At 42.0% G+C, this 13,920-nt stretch overlaps 1 protein-coding gene across 1 annotated transcript in view; it reads left to right on the plus strand.

Moving 5' to 3' along the window:
* The window catches only part of LOC114557768 (sialoadhesin-like), a 15,270-nt gene extending 3,447 nt beyond the window's left edge, over positions 1-11,823 (plus strand). The window contains exons 3-8 of the mRNA XM_028581424.1: positions 1,998-2,369; positions 3,968-4,237; positions 8,608-8,695; positions 9,634-9,688; positions 10,302-10,420; positions 11,676-11,823. Coding sequence (XP_028437225.1) covers positions 1,998-2,369; positions 3,968-4,237; positions 8,608-8,695; positions 9,634-9,688; positions 10,302-10,420; positions 11,676-11,733 — 962 coding nt within the window. The 3' untranslated portion in view covers positions 11,734-11,823. The remainder of the gene's footprint in view (positions 1-1,997; positions 2,370-3,967; positions 4,238-8,607; positions 8,696-9,633; positions 9,689-10,301; positions 10,421-11,675) is intronic.
* Positions 11,824-13,920: the final 2,097 nt, after the last annotated feature.

The following is a 13,920-nucleotide window of genomic DNA, read 5'->3' on the forward strand; positions in this document are numbered from 1 at the left end:
GAGAGAAATCTCAATCATTCCCAATCTTACAGAGACGGAGAGCGTAGGTATATGTAAGGAGATAACATAGACACAGGCTAATTACTGATCACTAACATGCTAGTTAACATTAGTAATTAAACCTAAACAGCTAATGGAAGTCCAAACTGCCTGTGAGCTTCTCCTGTACTATACGGTAATTCCTCTACTGTGTGACAGTAAGTCTCGTGGTTATGACCCAATCGTTAGCCTATTGTTATAAAAGCGTTCTGCTACGGAGCCATAACGTAAGCTACAAGGTAATGGAGCCTTTTATACATTGTCATGTTTCTTTAGAAATAAACAAAGGACAAATAGAGTCTTTAAACGCTTCAGATGTAAAGTTATTCTCTGTCAAAGTGAAGTAAAAAAAAAATGGCGGTCAGTGTAATGCTAACAAGAGGTGATTGCTTTGTAGCAACAAAATGGCGCCATCGGAGGTTTGCGTTCTGAAGCGAAGCGTACCCCCTTGGTTATAACCAAATTAAGAAACAGCTAAACGTCAGCGATGTAATCTGGACAACATCATGTTGTGTGCTACGCGTGGAAAAGCAAGCAATTTCGTGTTCAATTTTGTGTTCAGGTGCATTCTGGGCGTGCTGGTTTTACAGGGAGGTGTGTTCAGGTGCATTCTGGGCATGCTGGTTTTAAAGGGAGGTGTGTTCAGGTGCATTCTGGGCGTGCTGGTCTTACAGGGAGGTGTGTTCAGGTGCATTCTGGGCGTGCTGGTCTTACAGGGAGGTGTGTTCAGGTGCATTCTGGGCGTGCTGGTCTTACAGGGAGGTGTGTTCAGGTGCATTCTGGGCGTGCTGGTTTTACAGGGAGGTGTGTTCAGGTGCATTCTGGGCGTGCTGGTTTTACAGGGAGGTGTGTTCAGGTGCATTCTGGGCGTGCTGGTCTTACAGAGAGGTGTGTTCAGGTGCATTCTGGGCATGCTGGTTTTACAGGGAGGTGTGTTCAGGTGCATTCTGGGCGTGCTGGTTTTACAGGGAGGTGTGTTCAGGTGCATTCTGGGCGTGCTGGTCTTACAGGGAGGTGTATTCAGGTGCATTCTGGGTGTATTGCTATCTTGAGGCAGTGGAAAGTGATGGCACCATTGACCAACAAAAACCTGGTCTAAAGTCAATAACGCAGCATTTCATTGTTATTTTAACAGAGCATTAGTAAAATGCTCCTAGGCTGGTGCACAGCAGTGTGCACACTATGCTTGTTACACACACAGGGACGCACAGCAGCACACACGCACACACACACACACACACACACACACACACACACACACACACACACACACACATGCAAGATTACACATAAAAATATTAGGGTGTAAATCCTCCATCAAAACAGCAGTGCTCCAAGGTCCAAACGCGCCTGGCTTTTAAAGGGAATGGGAGATGATCTCTGATTGGTTGATGAATGGGAGATGATCTCTGATTGGTTGATTGCATGTTACGCCCAAAACACACCTCTGATTAATGAAGACACTAAGGACAACCCTTTAGGACCAGGCACCCAGAACCTTTTTTTACCACCGTCAAACTAGCAAAAGTGGATTCTTACACGCCCTAAACACACCTCCGCTTCACGCCGTGCACTTAGATCGTTAAAATAGGGCCCAGGAATTCACACGCACACACACATTCACGTTATTTTTTTATGTTATCAGATTATAATTTAGATTATTTATTTGGTACAAGAACACGTGAGAGTTGCCGTTGTCATGGTGAGATTTTCAGGGTTGTGTCTCTAAATCCCTCAAATATAAATCCAGTCTAATAGGAGATGACATCACAGGTGAGAAATGTTTGTTTTTACAATCAGACATCAGTTTATAAAGAAGAAGAGAATCAGAGACACTGGATTCTGATATTCATTTACTACAATCATCTTCTTCTTCTTCTTCTTCGTCTTCGTCTTCGTCTTCGTCTTCTTCTTCTTCTTCTTCTTCTTCTTCTTCTTCTTCTTCTTGTGTTTGTCAGGAGCTCTGGGTCAAAGAGTGAACTATCCAGATCCTGTTTGTGGTATAAAAGGATCGACCATCACCCTCCCCTGCTCCTTCACACCACCAAAGTCTGTTGATGGCAATGGAAGAGAAGTTTTGATCGAGATCATCAGAGTCGTCTGGTGCAAGAACCACGAAACCTGTAAGATTATCTTTACGTTTGTGTACGACAGCGAATCAAACAACAACAACCCTCGTTACAGATACCTGGGAGACAAGAAGGGAGACTGCACTTTACAGATCTCAGATCTACAGAAGGAAGACGAGGCAACCTTTCGCTTCAGAATGGAAGCTAATGATTACAGAGCATCTTATACTGGCCAATCAGGAGTGAGAGTCACAGTCAAAGGTAAGAGCATCTCAAGGAACAGCAAGAGACTCGGTTGTTTATAACCTAATTAGGAAACAGCTACACAGAGACACACACACACACACACACACACACACACACACACACACACACACACACACACACACACACACACACACACACACACACACTCACACACGCAGACACACACACACACAAACACAAGCACACACACACGCAAACACAAGCACACACACACGCAAACACACACACATGCACACAGACAGACACACACACACACAATCTCCTGTGGTGGTCTACATGTAGAAAGAGAACTGGTTTCTGGGACATTGTTTGGAGTTCTTTTCAGAAAACGTCACTAAACACATCTGTAATCTTTCCTCCTCCCATTGAGGATCTTCCTCTTAAATCTCATCTGGTTTTTATCTGATTTTACAATATTACTGCTGAATAAATGTATCAAAGAACAGGGGAGGAGGGTTTCAGCCCAAACCTGGGGGGGGTCTGGGGGACATGCTCCACCGGGGAGATTTTTATCCTAATTGGATTTAATGAATCCACAAGATTGTTTACAGGCAGACCCAATTTATGCAACTCTGAGACTGTTTAGGGACCCCAGTCTGCAGAAATATTCAAACACACCATTTTAAAATAGGAAACAATAACACACGTATACTGCATGGGATTATCATAAAGTGTGTGTGTGTGTAAAGGGGAGACTCGTGGGTATGTACAGAACCCATTTTCGTTCAGATATCTGGAGGTCAGAGGTTAACAGCAGGGGCGGTTCTAGGATCAGACATTTAGTGGGGCTCAGCCCCTAATGAGAATGTGACACAGATACAGTGCCCTGCAAAAGTGTTAACCTAAATCAGTAATTTAACTGAATAACAATGAATATATATGTATTTATTATTATAACAGAGGATAAATGAAAAATATTGAACAGTCCCTCTATGGACTACCAGAATCGTATGAAATGATAATGAGGTGTAAACAATAAATAAATTAAAAATAAAACTTTCCTTTACTGGGTCACAGGTGCATAACATCAGCAACAGCGACACAGGATATTAAACCTTTTTATTTGAATGTGTAATTATTTGTCACTAACAGACAAGTTTGCAAACTCTAACTTGAAGTACTAAAATTAATAAAAAAACATGTATTTGTTTTTTTTGATTATAATTTTAGGGGGGCTGAGATGAAATTCAGGGGCACTTGAGCCCCCATAAAAAGGGTCTAAAATCGTCACTGGTTAATGGACACCTTTGAAAAACGCCATGCCAGTTTTTCCCTCTCCAAAACTTTAGCTTAAGTTTGGATCAATATTTATCTTCCTTCCCAACAAGCTAGCACAGCATGGGTTCCTTAGGTTGTCTAGTTTACTTTGATACCAATGTATTGTTCTAGCTTTGGAACAGAACCTGTTACAGCCTCTTAAAGACAGTAAAGAAACCCTAAAAGATTTAGGGCTGTCTTTACCTTTAGTTGTATAGTGATCTTGGTCCGTAACAACATGAGGAACAGGGATCATCAGTTCCAAGTCATAGTCATGACTAATAGTCATAATCTAATATAATGTATTAAAAACTAACACTGTAAATGTATTTCAGATGGTGCTCAGATGAAGATAAGAAGCTCCAGAGATGACGGAGAGTTTAAAAGAGGAGAAGAAGTCACACTGAACTGCACCACAATCTGCTCTATCCACCAACTGGAGGTCAGCTGGTTCAGAGATGGCTCCGCCCTCTCAGAGTCTGGCCCCGCCCTCCATCTCAGCAATCTGACTGCAAAGGATTCTGGGAACTACACCTGTGGTTTGAAGAAGAACAAGCGCACCCTCTCAGTGCCGTACAGCCTGCATGTGGAGGCTGACGAGGAAGGTTAGTTTGATCAGTTTTTATCTGAAAACATTTTCAGACCAGATCCAAACTCAACAAGTCTGTCTATAGAAACTACAAACTGAATCTACACCATCTTAAAGCTATAGTGTGTAGTTTCTGTCGTCCCCATGAGGAATTCTAAGTAATCACAACAAAACTGTCTGCGCGTCCACATGATACAAGTCTTCTGTGATCACACACCCCCCCCACACACGCACACACACACACACACACCTCACTCAGGGCCCATGAGGAATTCTAAGTAATCACAACAAAACTGTCTGCGCGTCCACATGATACAAGTCTTCTGTGATCACACACCCCCCCCACACACGCACACACACACACACACACCTCACTCAGGGTCCTGTCTTGCACCCAGCGCAGCGCAAAGCCCGACGCAAGTGTCTTTGCAGTTGTAAATTTCCCATCCAGTGCCCACGTCGTTTAAATAATAATTGCACCTGCGCCTATCTGTGGCCCATGGTCGTGCTTGTAAGGTGTGTTCAGGTGCATTCTGGGCATGCTGGTAGCGGGAAGTGATCGCGCCATTGACCAACAAAAACCTGGTCTAAAGTCAGTAACGCAGCATTTCATTGTTATTTTAACAGAGCATTAGTAAAATGCTCCTAGGCTCGTGCACAAAGATACTTGTTACACACACAGGGACACACAGCAGCACACACACATGCAGAAGATTACAAATAAAAATATATTACGGTGCAAATCCTCCATCATAACAGCAATTCAATTCAATTCAATTTTATTTATAGTATCAAATCAAAACAAAAGTTATCTTGCGACACTTTACAGATAGAGTAGGTCTAGACCACACTCTATAAATTCCAAAACCCCAACAATTACAGTAATTCCCTCAAGAGCAAGCATTAGCAGTGGCTGTTGCGACAGTGGCGAGGAGAAACTCCCTTTCAGGAAGAAACCTCGGCAGACCCAGACTCTTGGTAGGCGGTGTCTGACGGGCCGGTTGGGGGCGTGATGAACAGTGGTGATAATAGTCACATTAGAAGTCACAGTGACTTCGAAGGTTATCGTGGAAGTTCATGTCATAGCAGGGCACATCGTGTCATACTGAGTAGTGCAGTCTCCTATACCGGATCCTGACTACTCTGTGCATAGGAACATCACAGCAGGGCGTTGCGGGATGTAACGTGGCGCCTGCAGAGCACGGGTGGATGCTGCGGATGCAGCAGGACGCAGCAGGAGGGGCCGGGAAATGCAGAGAAGAAGAAACATAAGGACTCCGGGGAGTAAACTCCCCAGAGCTAGATTAGTAACAAGCATTTCTGGGACAGGATGCATACAAAAGTAACAAGTAGAGATGAGAGAGCAGCTCAGTGTGTCTTAGGGAGGAACAGAATTGTAATAGCATAACTAAGAGAGGCAGGTTAAACAGAGGTGCCTGGTCGGGCTAGAACTCTCCCCAACCGGATCGGGCTGTACTGGCCTGCCTCCCTCTACTCTCGCTAGATTATTAATTATACAGTATATAAACTGATGACTACGAGGAGAAGCAGTGGGCCGGGTTAGGTAGACGCTTCAACTCCTCGTTCCCTAACTATAAGCTTTATCAAAGAGGAGGGTTTTCAGTTTACTCTTAAATGTGGTGACGGTGTCTGCTCCTCGAACCCAGACTGGGAGCTGGTTCCACAATACTGGAGCCTGATAGCTGAAGGCCCTGGCTCCCAGTATATCATATATATATGAGCTCTTCTAAGTATGATGGTGCTTGACCATTTAGAGCTTTGTAAGTCAGGAGGAGGATTTTAAATTCGATCCTATATTTCACTGGAAGCCAATGCAGAGAAGCTAATACAGGAGAAATATGATCTCTTCTCTTAGTTCTCGTCAGAACACGTGCTGCGGCATTCTGGATCAGTTGGAGAGTCTTAAGGGACTTATTTGGGCAACCTGATAATAAGGAATTGCAGTAATCTAGTCTAGAAGTAACGAATGCATGGACTAGTTTTTCAGCATCGTTTTGAGACAGGATATTCCTAATTTTAGCAATGTTACGAAGATGAAAAAAGACTGTTCTTGAGGTTTGTTTTAAGTGGGCGTTGAAGGATATATCCTGATCAAAAATAACTCCCAAATTTCTGACAGCAGTGCTGGAGGCCAGGGTAATACCATCCAGAGTAACTATATCTTTCGAAAACGAAGTTCGGCGGTGCGTTGGTCCTATCACAATAACTTCAGTTTTGTCTGAGTTTAACATCAGGAAATTGTGGGTCATCCAGGATTTTATATCCTCAATACACGTTTGAAGTCTTGCTAACTGACCACTTTCATCTATCTTAATTGACAGATATAATTGGGTATCGTCTGCGTAACAGTGATAGTTAATTGAGTGTTTCCTAATAATATTACCTAGAGGAAGCATATATAAGGAGAATAGAATTGGTCCAAGCACTGAGCCTTGAGGAACGCCATGGCTAACTTTAGCGTGCTTGGAGGGTTTATCATTAACATTAACAAATTGGGATCGTTCAGAGAAATAGGACTTAAACCAGCTTAGTGCGATTCCTTTAATGCCAACTAAGTGTTCCAGTCTCTGTAACAGGATAGTATGGTCAATAGTGTCAAATGCAGCACTAAGATCTAGTAGAACAAGAATGGAGGCAAGTCCTTTGTCTGCAGCAGTTAGAAGGTCGTTAGTAATTTTCACCAGTGCCGTCTCTGTGCTATGATTCTTTCTAAATTCAGATTGAAAATCATCAAATAGACTGTTGCTATGTAGAAAATCACATAACTGATTAGCAACCACCTTCTCAAGGATCTTGGATAGAAAGGGAAGGTTAAATATAGGTCTGTAGTTTGCTAAGACCTCAGGATCTAGGGTGGTTTTTTTCAGAAGAGGTTTTATCACAGCTACTTTAAATGACTGCGGTACATAACCTGTTAATAGAGACATTTTGATCATATCTAGTAGTGAAGTGTTAACCACGGGTAATGCTTCTTTGAGTAGCCTCGTTGGGATGGGGTCTAAGAGACAGGTAGATGGCTTAGCTGAGGATATCTTTAACATTAATTGTTGAAGGTCTATAGGATAAAAGCAGTCTAAGTATATGTCAGGTCTAGTCGTTCTTTCTAGCGGTCCTGCATTTAAAGATGAACTGTTAGAAGTTAAGGGCAAAAGATGATGAATTTTATCTCTAATTGTTATAATTTTATCATTAAAGAAGCTCTGAAGTCATCACTACTCAGAGCTAGAGGAATAGATGGCTCAGTAGAGCTGTGACTATCTGTCAGCCTGGCTACAGTGCTGAAAAGAAACCTTGGGTTGTTCTTGTTTTCTTCTATTAATGATGAGTAATAGTCTGATCTGGCCTTTCTTAGGGCCTTCCTATAGGTTTTGAGACTTTCTTGCCAATACAAACGGGATTCATCCACTTTGGTGGAACGCCACTTACTTTCGAGGTTTCGCGAGATTTGTTTTAATTTGCGAGTTTGGGAGTTATACCAAGGAGCTATTTTCCTTTGCTTCATCATCTTCTTTTTGAGTGGAGCGACAGAGTCTAAGGTCGTCCGTAGGCAAGTCGTAGCACCGTCTACAAATGTATCAATTTGAGAGGGACTGAGGTTAACATAGAGGTCCTCTGTTATGTTAAGGCACGACATAGACTGGAATGCTGTAGGAATATTTTCCTTAAATTTAGCTATAGCACTGTCACATAGGCATCTAGTGTAGAAGCTATTATCTGGTTTAGTATGGTCAGGTAGCAAGAATTCAAAAGAAATTAAAAAATGATCTGATAATACCAGATTCTGCGGAAATATTATTAAATCTTCAATTTCAATACCATATGCCAGCACAAGGTCGAGGGTGTGGTTAAAACGTCGCCTTCTGCACACTCTGACTGAAACCGATTGAATCCAGTAATGCTCCAAGGTCCAAACGCGCCTGGCTTATAAAGGGAATGGGAGATGATCTCTGATTGGTTGATTGCATGTTACGCCCAAAACACACCTCTGATTAATGAAGACACTAAGGAGAACCCTTTAGGACCAGGCGCCAGGAACACGGACCGTTTTTTTTCCGCCGTCAAACTATCAAAAGTGGATTTGGACACGCCCTAAACACACCTGCAACAGGCGCTTCATGCCGTGCACTTTGATCTTTAAAATAGGGCCTTAAGACTTTAAACCTGCAGTGATTGGTCTATTTGTCGGCTTGTTTTGCAGCAGAACAGTCTGTGAACATCTGACATATTCTCCTCTTATAAAGCAGCTGAAGCTAACATGTCAGATTGTTACAGAGACACATGACGTTCGATGCTTCAAGGTTAAAGTGGTTCCCTCTGACTGTGATCGCACCAGTGTCTCCTGATAATGTCTGATGTGTTCTGCAGGAGGAGGTCTGCCTTTGATCGTTGGTCTGGTGGTCGGGGTCCTGCTGGTTCTCTTTGCTGTTGTTCTGGTCGTCTGCATCATCAAAAGGTAGTTTAATAAATCTGTCTGTCTTTGTCTTCGTTATACAGCTCAGTTTATATCAATCATTCCATATTTATTATATTTGAAAGAATGAGATCCAGGGTACAAGCGGCTGAAATGGGTTTCCTCAGGAGGGTGGCTGGCGTCTCCCTCATTAGAGATAAGGTGAGAGGCTCAGTCATCTGTGAGGAACTTGGAGTAGAACTGCTGCTCCTTCAGCATCGAAAGGAGCCAGTTGAGGTGGTTCAGGCATCTGGTAAGGATGCCCCCTGGGCACCTCCCTAGGGAGGTGTTCCAGGAACGTCCATCTGGGAGGAGGCCTCGGGGAAGACCCAGGACTAGGTGGAGGGATTATATCTCCAACCTGGCCTGGGAACGCCTCGGGATCCCCCAGTCAGAGCTGGTTAATGTGGCTCGGGAAAGGGAAGTTTGGGGTCTCCGGCTGGAGCTGCTGCCCCCGCGACCCGACCCCGGATAAGCGGACGAAGATGGATAGATGGATGGATATTTATTACCTTTTGCACTCAAACTTTGTCCATCTGTAGCCCAGTGTTATTGTTTTAGAATATAAAGTATGGCGGTCAAAACGAATGCGATTATAACGAGTTAACACAAATTCCCTTTACAGCACTAAATCTTTTGACGTGCGATTAACAAAAAGCATTCTCTGATTTGGGCCTAGTGGCGCTCCGTAGTTTGTAAAATCAGGAAGCAATGCAGCGGTAACGTTGTGGATGGCTAGCAGAAACAGAAATGTAGAAAGAAAAGAGTATGGAATTGTGACATCCCTAATAATTATATCTATAGTGCTTTCCTAAATAGCATGCTGTGTTGGTTATTGTGACCATGTGGTTGTGTTTGTTATTTTGGTCATGTGGTTGTGTTGTGTTGTTGTGGTTATGGTGTTATGTTGTGTTATTGTGGTCATGTGGTTGTGTTTGCAGGAAGAGAGCAGCAGGTCGGGATCAGACAGCCGTGGGACGGGACGAGGAACAAAAGGTGAGTGGAGGTGTTTTACTGATTATTTTAGTTTGCAGACGAAGGATCTGTGTGATGAATAAGATAAAATTAGATAGACTTTATTAATCCCACACCGGGGAAATTCCTGTGCTACAGCAGCTCAAAAGAAAAAATGTGCACTCATCAGAATCACACAAATACACATTAAGTAAACATAGGAGAAGAATATACATAAAGTACAAGAAATAGAAAAAAATAGAATTAGTTATAATAATTATAGTAATAAAAACACATATTTACACAATAAACACCCTTATATATAATGTATAAACAGACAGTATTCAAACACAGATATACAGATGAATAGAAATGACATATTGCACAGTTGGAGATAACAGAGAGTAATGAATAGATAAATATGCATAGTGCTGAATATTGTCCAGTGATGGCTGATATTGCAGAAACAGCGAGCAGTGCTACATTATGATGCTGTATTAAAGAGTCTGACTGCTGCTGGAATGAAGGACCTGCGTTAGCGCACCTTCTTGCATGAGTCTCTCTTTCCTCATCTCTTCCTGTCTTTCTTCATCTCTTCCTGTCTTTCTTCATCTCTTTCTGTCTTTCTTCATCTCTTTCTGTCTGTGGTTTTCAGCACTCTGATAACATCTACAGCAATAACTTATTGCCGCTTGCTGAGCAGCAGGGACCCAGCAGCGCTGTGGAGGAAGTCAGCTACGCCTCGGTCCAGTTCAAACACAAGAAGCAGACCAGGTACTGGAGGCTGCTAAACATGGCCCTGTTCATACCTTCAGACTTTGGTATTTTCAACATGGACCCTTTTTCCCCTGCAGTGGTTTTTAAGTGACTAATGTGAACAAACTATTTAAAATGGGTCCAGTATTAATCAGTTATCATCCACTAAAAGTTCTGTTGTTGCTGCTGACAGACTCAGATTATTATTCTAAGTGTCTGACAACATTATGGGATGGATCCCTATACAGATAGACCTTTTAGTTAAAGAGTAAGATCCTTTTAGTTTAACATGAAACAGCCCCAAAATCACCATCACCAAACTCCACCAGACTCCATGTAAATAATCAGGACTTTTAGTGTGTATAGAGCCAGCATATCTCCACCAGACTCCATGTAAATAATCAGGACTTTTAGTGTGTATAGAGCCAGCATATCTCCACCAGACTCCATGTAAATAATCAGGACTTTATGCATGTATAGAGCCAGCCAACCCGGTCTCACGGCAGTTCTTGTAAATGTCCACGTTATTCTTAATCTATTCATACGTGTTCACGGAGACGTTTTTTACGTGTAAATGTCACATTATTTTCTCTGGGAAAGGACGCCGGGAGGCGGCCGAAAAGGTCGCTCCATAAGCCGGGAGGTGCCCACGAGATGGCCCGCTGGGGACGCCCCACAATAACGGGATGGCGGAGGTTGGGTTTAGGAAAGATTTACGGGGAAAGGGCGCCTTAAATGGCTCGGAAAGGGCGCCGTAAACGCCGGAAGATGTGCCACAGTAACACGCGGGACAGGGACGCCATCCCCGGGAAACAAAGCGCCGCACGCGGGACGCGATCCACGCTCGCCCGTGTTGTTTGACCCATCCACCACCCCGACCAACCTCCCTACGCGGATTTTGGCTTTTTATATTACTCCCTACAATTTTCGTTCTGTGTTCTGTCCACAAAATATGCTTCCCATTGAAATACATTACTTTACATTTTCGTGTTGTCCACCACGTAAAAACCGACAAAAACGTCTCCGTGAACACGTATCAATAGATTCAAATAACGTCACATTTACACAAACTTCCATGAGACCGGGCTGAGCCAGCATATCTCCACATGTAAATGGATTAATTGATGGTTTATTTCAACCAAACCAGAGTGGTGATTGTTGGAACAGTGGAAAGATGAACCAAGACGGCTTTTGATATTTTTATTTAGTTTCTGTCCACTATGAATGAAGTGTGTTTCTCTCCAATGACTCATTGATATTTATTCATTTTCAGACCGGAGGAGGAGGTAGAGGACTCCATCATCTACAGTGCTGTAGCCAGAACAGGTTGAAGATGAACCACACAATGATGGCAGATAAACTTTTTTTAAATTTTAAATTTTAAAAAAATAACTTCGGAAAAAGCCCAGTTTTTATTATTGGGGGGGTTTAACACCCCACGTAAATTACACCTGTGTTTTCACCTGTACCCCCTCGTATATGTATCTGTATATAATATTATTTCACCGGTCTTCTCTTGTTTCCATGACAATGTCTATGGGTTTGTTTGTGTGTGTGTGTGTGTGTGTGTATGTGTCTGTGCAACTCTTTCTTCCAGTGTTTAGTGTATCTACCTCTCAGTATTACTGTTGCATCAATAATACTTTTTTTTCATAATTTCTTTTGTGTAAATAAGTACTCTGTCTTGTGTGTAAATAAATATATGAAATTGATTTGAAAGAAAAGTGTTTGAGAATTGACATGACAGGAATGACATATTAAATATAATATAGATAAATATATATATATATATATATATATATATATATATATATATATATATATATATATATATATAAATATTAAAATAAACAGAACAAAGACTTCTCTTGCGTTGTAGTATCCTCGTGATATGACGTGGTTGAGTAACTGAGGTTTTGAAAGACGACGGAAGTTACTGGAAACCAGCAGCTGGAAGGACGAGTTTAACACTTGAGACAGAAAACCAAGGGGGTAAGCTTTGCTTCAGAACTCGAACCTCCAATGCCGCCATTTTGTTGCTACAAAGCGATCACCTCCTGTTAGCATTCCACTGACCGTAATTTTTTTTTACGTCACTTGACAGCGAATAACTTTACATCTGAAGCGTTTAAAGACTCTATTTGTCCGTTGTTTATTTCTAAAGAAACACGACAATGTATAAAAGGCTCCATTACCTTGTAGCTCACGTTATGGCTCCGTAGCAGAACGCTTTTATAACAATAGGCTAACGATTGGGTCATAACCACGAGACTTACTGTCACACAGTAGAGGAATTACCGTATAGTACAGGAGAAGCTCACAGGCAGTTTGGACTTCCATTATCTGTTTAGGTTTAATTACTAATGTTAACTAGCATGTTAGTGATCAGTAATTACTAATGTTAACTAGCATGTTAGTGATCAATAATTACTAATGTTAACTAGCATGTTAGTGATCAGTAATTACTAATGTTAACTAGCATGTTAGTGATCAGTAATTACTAATGTTAACTAGCATGTTAGTGATCAGTAATTACTAATGTTAACTAGCATGTTAGTGATCAGTAATTACTAATGTTAACTAGCATGTTAGTGATCAGTAATTACTAATGTTAACTAGCATGTTAGTGATCAGTAATTAGCCTGTGTCTATGTTATCTCCTTACATATACCTACACTCTCCGTCTCTGTGAGATTGGGAATGATTGAGATTTCTCTCTCACAGCTACCAAAAGACTTCACACTTTCAGACACGTTGCTCACGTCACATCTACGTCTTCAAGCTCAGTTGGAGGCTGCTCAGTAAAGCAAGAGATCACCGGAAAAGTGCTTCTACTAGCCTTCACTGGTCTCCGTCCAGAGACACGGGGTCTATTGGTCCATTTTATATATGTCAATGCAGAAAACAGGAAGTGAGAAAACACGTTCACAAGTTAAAGGCTGATTCTAATATTGTCTCTGTGTGTGGGTGTGTGGGTGTGTGTGTATGTGTGTGTGTGTCACTGTGTGTGTGTGTGTGTGTACTTGTATGTGTTTCCGTGTGTGTACGTGTATGTGTGTTTGCGTGTGCGTGTGTGTGATTGTGTATGTGTGTGTGTGTGTGTGTGTGTGTGTGTGTCTGTCACTGTGTGTGTGTGTGTGTGTGTGTGTGTACTTGTATGTGTTTCCGTGTGTGTACGTGTATGTGTGTTTGTGTGTGTGTGTGTATGTGTGTGTGTATGTGTAGGTGTGTGTGTGTGTGTGTGTGTGTGTCTGTCACTGTGTGTGTGTTTGTGTATGTGTGTGTGTGTGTGTACGTGTAAATGTATGTGTATGTGTGAGAGAGAGTGTGTGTGTGTGTGTGTGTGTGTGTGTGTGTGTAAATTATGATGTTATGACAGTACAATGTGAGTGGGTCAATTTCATTTGTCACATGAAAATATATATATATATATATATATATATATATATATTTGAAATGGTAGAAGTAGAAGTACACTTCCAGTGAAATCCCATCAGCTCCTTCAAAGCTGTCAGATC

Source organism: Perca flavescens, chromosome 6, assembly GCF_004354835.1.
Source record: "Perca flavescens isolate YP-PL-M2 chromosome 6, PFLA_1.0, whole genome shotgun sequence".
Taxonomy (NCBI): domain Eukaryota; kingdom Metazoa; phylum Chordata; class Actinopteri; order Perciformes; family Percidae; genus Perca; species Perca flavescens.